The 12,381-nt window shown below is 32.8% G+C and overlaps 2 protein-coding genes across 2 annotated transcripts; one reads left to right on the top strand and one right to left on the bottom strand.

Moving 5' to 3' along the window:
• Positions 1-2,276: 2,276 nt before the first annotated feature.
• LOC126778194 (protein SHQ1 homolog) lies at positions 2,277-4,871 on the top strand. Its single transcript, XM_050501657.1, has 2 exons — positions 2,277-4,287; positions 4,324-4,871. Exon 1 carries the CDS (start codon positions 2,585-2,587, stop codon positions 3,977-3,979), a length of 1,395 nt encoding a protein of 464 aa, XP_050357614.1. The 5' UTR covers positions 2,277-2,584; the 3' UTR covers positions 3,980-4,287; positions 4,324-4,871.
• A 697-nt stretch (positions 4,872-5,568) lies between these two features.
• LOC126778284 (peroxiredoxin-2-like) lies at positions 5,569-11,699 on the bottom strand. Its single transcript, XM_050501778.1, has 7 exons — positions 11,527-11,699; positions 11,389-11,437; positions 11,010-11,151; positions 9,176-9,311; positions 8,312-8,414; positions 6,280-6,408; positions 5,569-5,970 (listed from the first exon to the last, which is right to left on the bottom strand). The coding sequence occupies exons 1-7, from the start codon at positions 11,557-11,559 to the stop codon at positions 5,879-5,881; spliced, it is 684 nt and encodes a 227-aa protein (XP_050357735.1). The 5' UTR covers positions 11,560-11,699; the 3' UTR covers positions 5,569-5,878.
• Between the last annotated feature and the right edge of the window lie 682 nt (positions 11,700-12,381).

Below are 12,381 nucleotides of genomic sequence, written 5' to 3'. Positions count from 1 at the left end.
TGGTGACAACGGTTCTTTTCCGGATAATCTCATTTCTGATCTTATCCTTCAAAGATACTCAAAACATAGCTCGCTCCATAGCACGCTGAGCGACTTTGAATTTGTGGACTAGTCCCGCAGTTAGTGTCCACGTTTCGGCACAGTATGTCATGGCAGGTAAAACGCACTGGTTGAAGACTTTCGTCTTCAAACATTGCGGTATAGACGACTTGAAGACTTGACGAAGGTTGCCAAATGCTGCCCTCCCAAGCGAATTCTTCGATCGGCTTCCTTCTCTAAGTTGTTCCTGCCGACTTGTATGATCTATCCTAGGTATATTCACTAACAACTTCGAGAGGTTTCCCCTCGATGTATATCGGTCCCGGCACGACATACCTATTGAACATGCATGACCTCGGTCTTGTCAAATTCATACCGAGACCGACACGCCGGGAAGACTCGCCTAGGCTACGCAGCATTTCGGTGAGTTGTTCCAGCGACTCTGCTATGATGACGATATCATCGGCAAATCGAAGGTGTGAGATGTACTCGCCGTTTACATTGACTCCATACTCAGTCCAATCCAGCGTCTTGAAAACCTCTTCCAACGCGTTGGTGAACAATTTCGGGGATATAACACCCCTATCTCACCCCTCTGCACAGTTGGATCACCTTAGTCTTACAGTCCTGGATGTGGACAATTATTATAGCGCCGTTGTACAGACATCTCAGTACCTCGATATATCTCTAATCGATATTACATCTCTGCAATGAGTCGAGCACTGCCCAGGTTTCGATGGAGTCGAAGGCTTTCTCGTAGTCCACAAATGCCATACACAGCGGCTGATTGTACTCTTTGGTCTTCTGCACAATCTGCCGAACAGTATGGATGTGGTCCACGGTGCTGTAGCCTGATCGAAAGCGGGCTTGCTCTGGGGGCTGGAACTCGTCAAGTCATCTGGTGAGACGATTCGTGACGACTCTTGAGAATAGACCACCTTTCTTGTAAAACAGTACCACCTCACTCCCGCTCCACGTTTCCGGGGTCTTGCCATGTTGGATGACGGAATTAAAGAGGCTCGCTAGCTCTTTCAGGACCAGAGTCCCGCCTGCCTTAAGCAAAACTCTTGTGATTCCGTCTTCTCCCGGAGCTTTGTTTTGTTTTTATTGTTCCAACGTGGTAAATTGATTTTCAAGTTCCATTGCATGCATGCACCGGTGATTCTTTGCACCCCCTGCCCTGCCGATACTGCGACTGCTACCTTGATCGGGTTTAGCGGGCTTGCCGGTAACTGGGGGCCTTCTTTTGAGCACATCTACCATATAGGAGGGTTTGCTCATACTCGCCGCGCTGAGTAGGCGTGTTGGCGAGTGCCGTAGAGGGGTAAAATGCTTATGGGGGGGACGCTGCTGCCCATCCCCCCTTTTCCCCGTCCCTCAGTCGCCTCTTACGGCACCCACGGGATGAGATAGGGGGAGTACTACTCTAAGCCGGCACTCCACGGCACATATAAGGCATGAAACAATATAATAAAATACATATTTTTATTATTAAAAAAGTACATAAGCAACAATTTAAAGCGATTTACCTTTTTTTAAAAAGATGTAGGTATTTTTTTTCTCTTTGAGCGCATTTAACATAAAGCAGCTTGAATCACGAAAATATCTACTTGTTTTTATTGATAATATATACGGAAAAAATTTAATTCTATTTATTGAATTAGTATGCTATGGTAGTGTATAATAATTATATGAAAGTTTTCGCCGGAGCTCTTCTGAACCGGTATAACATCGAAGCCTTCAAGAAAAGGACTACTCATTTCTTAGAGGCCAGCAACGCACCTGCAAGCCTTACTCTTACACAAAAAAAATGTTTCATATATTTTATTGATATTTAAGTGGGAGTAAGGTTATAGTATAACCAAATGAATAGGTAAATAAAATGCGTTTAACGAAATGCATATAAGGACAGCAGGATGTATATAAGGACGCATGTATGCATTATAAATGCATATAAGGACGCAGGTTGCGTGGATGCTGCTAATCTGCGAGAAATTTCTAGATTTTTGGGGTAAAACACACTTTATAAGTTTATGAATATATTGAATTTACTGACCTTTTAATGATTAATTACAACAATTGTAAAGAAAGTTGTACTGAATGATATAGATAGTTTATTTGTTAAATTTAAAAAATATAAGTGTTTGAGTATCGAAGAAATCAGAATTTAATAATGAATAATGGCAGCACTGTGCAGCGCAACTGTTTTGATATAAATGTCACATTCACAGAGTGTATATAGGTATGTGTATAAATTATAACCACTACAGCACATTTTATTGATCACGTTGTTGCACTGCCGCTCAACTAGTGTAGATACACGCCACTCGCCAGGCAAAGAAAACAATAATAATACAAAAAACTAAGTGGTGATTATTCTAATGGCTTGAGCCTGTGTCCGTAAGTAGGTGCTCATTCAGACTCAAATATTTAGTGTTTATGATGTATTGCGATCGGTGGCATTTAATAGGAAATTGATTGCCTTGTTTTTTCGTCTTTTTCCTATATAAATATTAATCTCTAGTTGAATTCGTAGTTCTTCAAGATGCTAACTCCACGGTTTAAGTTACAACAAGACGAAAATCGAGTGTATATTACGGTGCATGCACCGTACACAAATATCGGCGAAACTGAGATCGATATTGATGGTGAGAATTTCTTATTCGTATCCAGTCCGTATTTTCTTAGACTTCGTCTGCCTGGTAAAATTGTTGAAAACGACAGCTCAAAGGGTTCATATACATGTGATTCAGGTGATTTTATTCTCTCATTTGATAAAGAAACTCCAGGAGAACATTTTGAGAATCTCGATATGATTACCAGTTTATTGGCTCCTCGGCATATTCCTGACTTAAATCCGAATTTAGTTGAGATGTTGGAAGAGGGAGGAGTTACGATTGAGGAAGAGGAAAGCGATGAGAATGAAGTTGATGAAAAATATACATACGGGTTTGCTAGTAAAATTTCAACCGAGTTCAAAGAAATTGGTATGGAATTTCCAAAAATTTTTGAACTCAAATGGCCTGAGCAACATCCTATAGGTAAACGAAATTCACTAAGAGAACAATATGAATTTATAAAATTTTCTTCAGATCATTATTTAGCAGATTTACATTGTGATGAACTTGTAGCTCCATATTTACATGCAACTATATTTTGGGAAAGTCTGGATTTCAATAAAGATGCTGATTTTACTGAAGAAGAGATAAGCTTATTAAAAGAGTTACCAAATAAGCATTATATTTTAACCAAAAGTGAGCATAGGCAAGTGTTTCTTGGGCTTGTGGATATACTCTATGGCTATTGTTATGATAAGAGGACAACATTAAATGAAAGTACTGTTGAATCAAGCTGGACAATCAATAAATTGTCAGCAACTCTAAGCTGGTTTTGTGTTTTTAAGGATATGAAAGAAGTTCTCATAGCTTGCTATAGACGAGCCCTTGTTTATCCCATACTTCGGAACTTTGAAATATGTAACAAAGTAAAGAATGATCTTGTATCTCTGTTAAAACATGGAAAGAAGTTTATTATCAAATGTGTCATTGATATTTATCAGATGTTTAATCAAAGCGACGATGCAAGATACATTTTAAACCAAATATATATGAAGGATTACTTAATATTTCTTCAGCAATGCTCCCAAGACAAGTTTGTTCAGTTGTGTGATAACATTGCAAATATTGAAATAACAAAGAAAGATGTTGAACTAGAGCTTGAAGAACTAGAGGCTGCTGCAGAAATGGTACAACAGGAAGAATTTCAGATTTTGGAAAATGAAATGGCTGTTAAAATGGCATCTATGTCTTTAATACCTGGGCTTAACAAAGTTAATGACGGAAATGACATTGATTCTGATTCGTCTGAATCAAGCAGTGACTCATCAGATTCTGAAACAGATGAATCCGAGTTTTCAGATTCTGATGATGATCATTCCTGAGGTATCCTATAATTTCCATTTTAAAGGAACTGAAATTTGCAATTAAATTGAAAAGAACGATAATTTTCTGTAAAAAATTTTATATGAGAATGTAGTTTCAATGTCAGAAAATATACTGATAAATGTTTAAAAATTTAACCGAAAGAGTATTAAAAATATACCTATATGTATAACATATATCTTGGTAGATGTGTAACGTTTTTGCTCCAAATTGTAATCATGTTTTTGATAGACAAGTTTAACTTTATTATATGTACTTTTGAACTAAATTGTTCTCATTGATATTAATACATATTAAAATAACCATTGTTATATTACTGTGAAGTACTTAGCTACAAACATAGAATAATAAGAACAAAAATTTAAATAAAGCAATATTTTATTTTACAAAATAAAGGTAAATATTTGGTACAATCTAGTACTTACAAAGACTGTTTTTTTAAAGTAATATTAAGGCACAAAACTCATAAGATTAAGATGTGTTGTAAAACTATAGAATCAGAGTTATCTCAATGTTTTATGCATTCTATAATAATACTGTTATATTTAGAGGACTTTAAAATTTATAACCGGATTAGGGTAATATACATAATCTGATAAACTATATATGTACATATAGAGAAAAGTAAAAGTGTTTGTTGTTGATGAAATTTAAGTGCATGCAATTTAGTATAAATGTAAGAAAACTGAAATAATTCCTTATATAAGAAACATCACACCGAAAATTTTATCTTAAAATTGTCTTCACTTCAACTTAGCAAATAACTTAATCTCAATCAAAATCAAAAGTTAGAACATAGTTTGCCAAAATAAATGTTATTATTCATGTAATAATACTTTAAGAGTGATATTATGTGTCAAACTTATATCTAATGAAATTAAATCAAATATACATGACTATTTTTTTTTATTACCATAAATAGGAGCATTGGAGCAGCGTGGTGAAATAAGCTCCAAACCAAACCTTCTCAAAAGGGAGAGGAGGCCTTAGCCCAGCAGTGGGACATTAACAGGCTGTTACTACCTTATTTTAGCTAATGTTGGCAGTCAATGTGTTAAATTAAAGATAATTTTTACATGGTAAATTTTAGTATCCGATTGTAGAAATTTGTAGAAAAAAGTGCCATATTTGGTTTGGTCTTTCATTACTTGTGGTAGGGCTTTGTACAAGCTTGTATGGGTAGGTTTTCTACTGCAAAATAGCAGTACTTAGAATTGTTGTGTTCCGGTTTGAACGGTAAGTGAGCCAGTGTAAATACAGGCACGAGGGAAACAACATCTTTGTCCCCAAGGTTGGTGGCGCATTGGCGATATAAACGACGGTTATAATTTTTACACTGCCAAAATCTATGGGCGTAGGTGACCACTTACCATCAGGTGGCCCATTTGCCCTTCTGCAGAATTATACTACTTACGTCTAAAAGCGATGTATATTATCTGGTGTTATAACTAATTTGTCAGATTTTTTATCCTTTTTAATCCAACACATTGGTGTGAGATAGCAATAATTTTATTGTACAAAAGTATTAGCACTCAACATGAATATATATTCTAAAGATGTATAAAACAGGACTATGAATAAAAACAGGTTCGATTTTAAAACCTATTTATTAAAATTTTCAGCAAACGCTGTTTTTTTTAATAATAATAAAATGCTTCTTTACAATTCTAACAAAATTATAAACAAGAGTTATTAAAAATTAAGTTTTAATATGACTATATAATGTCATTTACCTGTGACATTATGGCAATGTTTTGAAACTTTTTCAAATTTGTTTACAATACATATTTTTTATCTGTGACAACAATATCATGTTACATACATTTAATCTTATGACAAAATAAGTTTCACTTATTTTTGGTTTCTATCAATAATTAATATCTTTATTATGGTTTGCCTTAGTTGGCTTTTTGGAAGTATTCCTTGCTGCCCTTGGGGTTTGGTTTGATTGTATCAGCATTCGAGTCGGGATTCCAGTTAGCTGGGCACACTGAAATAGGAATTAATTTCTATAATTATAATAAATATGACACAATGTTATATGCAACATACATTAATTGAAATATTAATTTTTTAATGAAAATAAAACCTGATTTTTATATTCAAAAAACAAGTTACGAATGGAACAAATGCACGTGCGTAATTCAAAAGCGTCCCAATAAAGAACTTTTTCTAAATTTCGAAGTCACAAATCGTATGAAATTTCGAAGTAATTTGAGTTATAAAAAAAGACATAAAAAATCTTATTAATTTCAACTCAGATTGAACGTTCTAAATTTTTATCATAAAATGTTCATACCTTCTCCGTGCTTGTCGGCAAATTGGAATGCTTTAACCAATCTAAGGGTTTCTTCTACTGAACGGCCGACAGGCAAATCATTCACTGACATATGTCTCAGTATTCCATTTCTGTCAATTATGAATAGACCTGTAATCAACAATAATAATAATGTAATTTACTGGTGGTAGAGCTTTGTGCAAGCTCATCTGGGTAGGTACCACGCACTCATCAGATATTCTACCGCAAAACAGCAGTACTTGGTAGTTTTGTGTTCCGGTTTGAAGGGTGAGTGAGCCAGTGTTATTCCCCCTGGAACCAACTTCAAGTTCCCCTAAATTTCGTTTAAAATTCCTAAATCTTTTGTTGTACACTCATTTTGAGAGGTAATTTAAAATACAAATTAAAAATACATTCATAGAAGTATAAAATTGCTGTTGTATTTATGCGGGTGTATTTTACACATTTACATACATTAATTAATGACCTAATAATATTAATGATGATAACAATGAAATTAAACGATTTTTATTTTTCATTCAGTGACCAGAACTCGAAGCCCGAGCCTCCTACGTGTTGTACAAGCACGCTGAATAATAGCTCAACAGGAGCTATTATTTCAATCTCAATATATTATAGTTTTTTAATTTTCAGTTATAGTCACGCTTGGAATTTATTGTAATATAAATTTTTTATGTAAATGGGTTGTAGTTGAGAAATTGCTAAGTTAAATTTAAAGTTTTAAAGAGGCAAATAAAACTAAAAATCGGTAGAGATGGAAAAATAGAAATTAAACAAACCTCTAAAGATTAGTGCTCCGGAAGTCAGAATGAGTACCCATATTATTACAATATCGATTTACCAAAGGGACAGTAAATCTATTTTCTAAATTATTAATTCCAAAATGAAAAATGCTTGGGCGCCAGGATGATTACATCCGTTTAAAGTTAATATAATTAAGTTACATCTAATAACTTCTTTTCTTTTTTATTTTTAAATTCTTAACAAGTGCCAAAGTAAAATTTTAAAATAAGTTTAACAAACAATAAGTTGTTATTTAAATGAATGCAAAATTAATGTTATGAATATAAATAATATCAAAGTATAATTTTCCAAACTAAATACAAAGTTACAATATGTAACCTTTTTTTTTGAATCCTTTTGAATGCCAACCTTTTTTTTTTTAAATAAAACATTAAATTACAGTTTATATAGATCACACGGTTCCACTACAGCAGCGAAAATAATATGTAGAAATTACATACCATAGTCCAGTTCTTTAAGTTACTTAATTAAAGTTTAAACCTCCTTGAAGTCTTTCCCAAGAATATCATGAAGACATCTTGAAATAAATCTTCCAAGAGTAGGTTTCTTAAGAATCCAATTTTAATTTTATTCCCACGAGGTTTACCAGGATAATATCAAATCCACGATTATTTAAACAATCCAATATGGATTATAATTAATTTAACCAAAATGTGGAATATTGTTCATGAAAACAGTACTTTTAAACAATATTATGAGTTTACAAAAAAATACAAGTTACAAAAACTGCAAAAACTAATTTAGGTCACCATTACGACCCAATGACCGGAAGTGAAGTGAAGATCTCAAAGATAATAAATTAAAATTAGTTCGAAAATGCATAATGCATAAAAATTTGCATTACGACGAGACGTCAAATTTAGCGGTATTTTTCAAATGTTGAATAAACATAATTATAGTTGCACCTGTCAAAGTCAATTGACACAAACTAATGTTTTTAGGTTATAATTTTAATAAATATGTCGTATTTATTTTAAAGCAAAGCAACCATGTAACGTACGCCAAAACTACGTTACATTATATTTGGTTAAGTTTGTTAGTTGGGTTCGGGGCTTAATATAAATTGCATAGAGTCGTGCGCTTTTTTAAAGAAAAAACAAAAAATCTTGAATAATAAACCCCCTAAAAGTCTTGAATCCCCTTAAATTTGCGGTGAAAACCCCCAAGTTGGCATCAATGCCACTACCCAGACATTCGTAGTTTATTTTATTTAAATATTATTTCTTACCACGTAAGGCAAATCCACTTTCCAGCAGCACTTCGTAATCTTGAGACATTTTCTTTTGGTAATCCGCCAATAAGGGTATATCTAGTTTTCCTAAGCCTCCATCCTAAAATAATCAATGAGAAATATTATAATAAAGAAATTTACAATGACTATATATATGATACAGTTGAACATATGAATACAGTTTACATATCTCAACTCATTTAGCTTCGTACACTCCAGTCTCCATGTCAAGCGTCTCTATGTAAGCAGTATGTTTGGAGATTAATTTGCTGTCACTTCGGGTATGTTTGGACATAAGTATATACCGCCTAGCACGATTGTTTTTTTTTTGATTTATTAAATAAAGTCTGTGAAACTCGGTGTAGTTAATATAAGGTGTTTACTAAGAACTAACGAATATAAAAACAAAATTAAAAAAACAAAACATAGTAGGTACTTATATTGTTTATAGTTAAAATATAAAAAAACTTCAATTAAGATCAAAGTATTCTGTCCATTATAGTTATTATTAATTAAAATTTATGTTTATGTCAAACCAGAAAGTAAAAGTAGTAAATCGTCGATGGGTTCATTTTAATATCTTTGATCAGTTTTTACCCCAAGGTTCGCCCGTCCGCTATTGGGGAGTGGGTAGGTGTTGATGAAAATCTGTCCTCCTTTAGAGTTCCATTTTGCTTCATACCAAATTTTATCAAAAATGGTGCAGCGGTCCTAGCCGTGAAAGCGTAACAGACAGAGACACTTTCGCCTTCATAATATTAATCTAGAGTAATGCATAAACAAGACTAAAAACTAATTTTGACATTAATGTTGAAACGTAATTGCAATTGTATTTAAAAAAAATAATTGCGAATTGTTTACCTTTCGTGGTGTATTAATCCAAGCAAGATGGCTGAATTCCGAATCAGTTGAGACGCCGATTACTTGACAATCAATACTGGCGAAATCTTTCGACCTGTCACTGAATGCTATTAGTTCAGTTGGGCATACAAATGTGCTGGAATAAAGAAATATCTATTCAGTAAAACTGTAATAGTAAAAAAGCTGAGATGGCCACTGGGCGTCTTACCACTGGGTAAGAACGCGTGAATCTAAACCGATGTGGGTTCAAACTCGCTGGCACCACTGAATTTTCATGTGCTTAATTTGTGATTAAAATTAATCTCGTGCTTGTGTCTAAAGAAACCTGCATGTGTCTAATTTCAATGATATATGGTTGATCTAGTAGAGATTTCTTCTTTATAAATTTTTCTAAAATTCATTGCTTCAATGAAATTGGGTATGAAAATTCTTCATATCGGTCGAAGTTGACCAAAGCCGAATTCGTAGTTTCGATCAGACTATAAGTTGGTTTATTTTGTATGCTTCCTTATTTTTAATTATTTCCAATTATTATTCAAATGAATAATGTATTCTTCAAAATCCATTTAATATTGACTGGTATTACATTTTACGAAATTTATTTCATTTAAAATCAAACTAATACAATATGTAACATGTGTCTCTTATATATACTTAACATATGTTGACGATGCTATGCCAGATATCTAGATGCATGTATTAACAAAAACATAATTTGATAACTAAATAGACTGGACGAAGTTTCAAATTAATTTGATCAACAATGTAAAAATAATAGAAAATAAAAAAAAAACAATAGAATTTGAGCCGACGTTTTGTAAGGTGTCTAAGCTGTCTAAGGATAAATCAATAGTGTATATGTTTATTATAATGTATTTCTTCCTGGTAAATGTGTCCATGAATATGATTATTATGAATAATAGAAATAATAATATAGTAATATTCTGAGACATTATTCACACACGGCCATCTGATCCCAAACTAAGCAGAGCTTGTACTATGGAAAACATACAACTGATATACTACATATGCTACTTTTCTTTTGTAAATACATACTTATACATATGTATAGATAATTACAACCAGACTCAGGACAAACAGACATGTTCATGCACACAAATGTCTGTCCTTAGTGGGAATCAAACCCACAACCTTCGGCGTGAAACTACAAACCACACCAACCGTCCCGTCACAGGAGGACAGTTTGCTCTAAATAATGTAAATGTTACATGGATTATTTTTGTGGCATTAGAGCTTTTTTTTTTTTTTATAGAATAGGAAGGTGGACGAGCATATGGGCCATCTGATGGTAAGTGGTCACCAAACGCCCTTAGACATTGGCATTGTAAGAAATGTCAACCATCGCTTATAGCCAATGCGCCACCAACCTTGGCAACTAAGATTTTATGTCCCTTGTGCCTGTAATTACACTGGCTCGCTCACCCTTCAAACCGGAACACAACAATATCAAGTATTGCTGTTTTGCGGTAGAATATCTGATGAGTGGGTGGTACCTACCCCGACGAGCTTGCACAAAGCCCTACCACCAGTAAGCTTAACTTCCACTTAATTAATCATCTATCAATATCTTTCAAGTTAAGCTGGATTTTCGAGGGTTTTTGCAATTAAAATTTACTGGTAAGCTTAACTTCCACTTAATTAATCATCTATCAATATCTTTCAAGTTAAGCTGGATTTTCGAGGGTTTTTGTAATTAAAATTTACTGGTGGTATAATAAAATGATGTTTATTTTACTAAAATTTAAAATAGGCTTAGTTAATGAGAAGTAAATGTATAACAAAAATGTATAATGCTAATATGTATGTAACTTACAAGTCCAATGGGTAAAAGACGAGAACAACATATTTTCCATTAAAATCAGCAAGTTTCAACTGATTGAATTCTCCATTTACTACCGCTGTAGCGGAAAAGTCGGGGGCAGGCTTTTGTACTCTTGGAGCAAAGATGGCAGAAGCTGGAAAAAATATAAGTGATAATTTAATAATAAAAAAAGGTTACCATTTATCTAGTTCTAAAATAGATAGGTTGTTCTTTTATTAAAATAAAAAAGTTGTAAGTATATGTTTGTAAAAATAAATTACCATTTACATTACCAGATTAAAATTATATTAGGTTTTAAAGTGTCGCAGTAAAAAGTAAATTAATAAAATAAAATTACCGCACCGGCGATTTTTGATTATGTAATACTTACTTGTGGAAAAAGATGATTTTTTTGATATTGCCACTGCTGGAGCTAATACCTATTGAAAAAACCATTATCTTATGAATGTGTTATAAAGGTTAGACTAATTATTTATTTATGATAGGAATAAAACTTATGTTATCATACCCTTCGAACACAGTGTTTTACCAAGAACGACATTTTTAAATTGGTTTTAAGTCTTTAATATCGTGAATACGATGAAAAATTCAGTTTAATCTATGTGTAATATTTGTAGATGTACAGAATTCTAATTACACTTGCAGTGCAGGTTCTACTTTTTTGTATTTACGATTTTATTTGACATCAATTGTCATTAGATTTCAATTGGCAGCTGTCAGTTGACGCACAGAGTACATAGTGGTTATGTTATTATTATTTGTTATTGTATATTGGGGTTTCAGTTGTCTTTTGTGCTTTAATAAATATAATTATAATTACAAATATAATTATTTTTATTACTTACAGTAGCGGAAAACTTTTATTTAATAACTTAATTAATGTAAAAAGATTTATAATCTAGATTTTTCCATTGATGAATATTGCATAGACTTATATTAATTTCATATGATTTTATTTATGGTTTATTCATGAACTTTGGTACAAATTTCATGAATAACGATTACCTACTGAATAGATATAGTCGTGTCTTGTCGTATTGTATCGTGCCTTGTCGTTTTTTGTTTGTTTATTATTACACATAAGCCACGTAAAGCCGCGTCTGATCTTTTTCCGGTTATATCGGATTTATGTCACAAATTCTTTTTTTCGTTGGACTATTTCCAACTGTAATCGTAATTGGTCAGAAGGTCAGCATTATAATGGCACAAACGAAAAATCAAAAAATCCAATCCAAAATTACAGCAACATAAGAAATTACAAATAAATATTGTAAACTAATACAACTTTTTTTTGTGAATTGGAACAAAAATTATGAATATCTATGGAATAAAAAATGGTGAAAAATATGATGAAAATTGTGCT

The sequence above is a fragment of the Nymphalis io genome, chromosome 25 (assembly GCF_905147045.1).
Source record: "Nymphalis io chromosome 25, ilAglIoxx1.1, whole genome shotgun sequence".
NCBI classification, from domain to species: Eukaryota; Metazoa; Arthropoda; class Insecta; order Lepidoptera; family Nymphalidae; genus Nymphalis; species Nymphalis io.
Note: the sequence above shows the minus strand (reverse complement) of the source record. Positions and strands in the feature narration are given on the sequence as shown.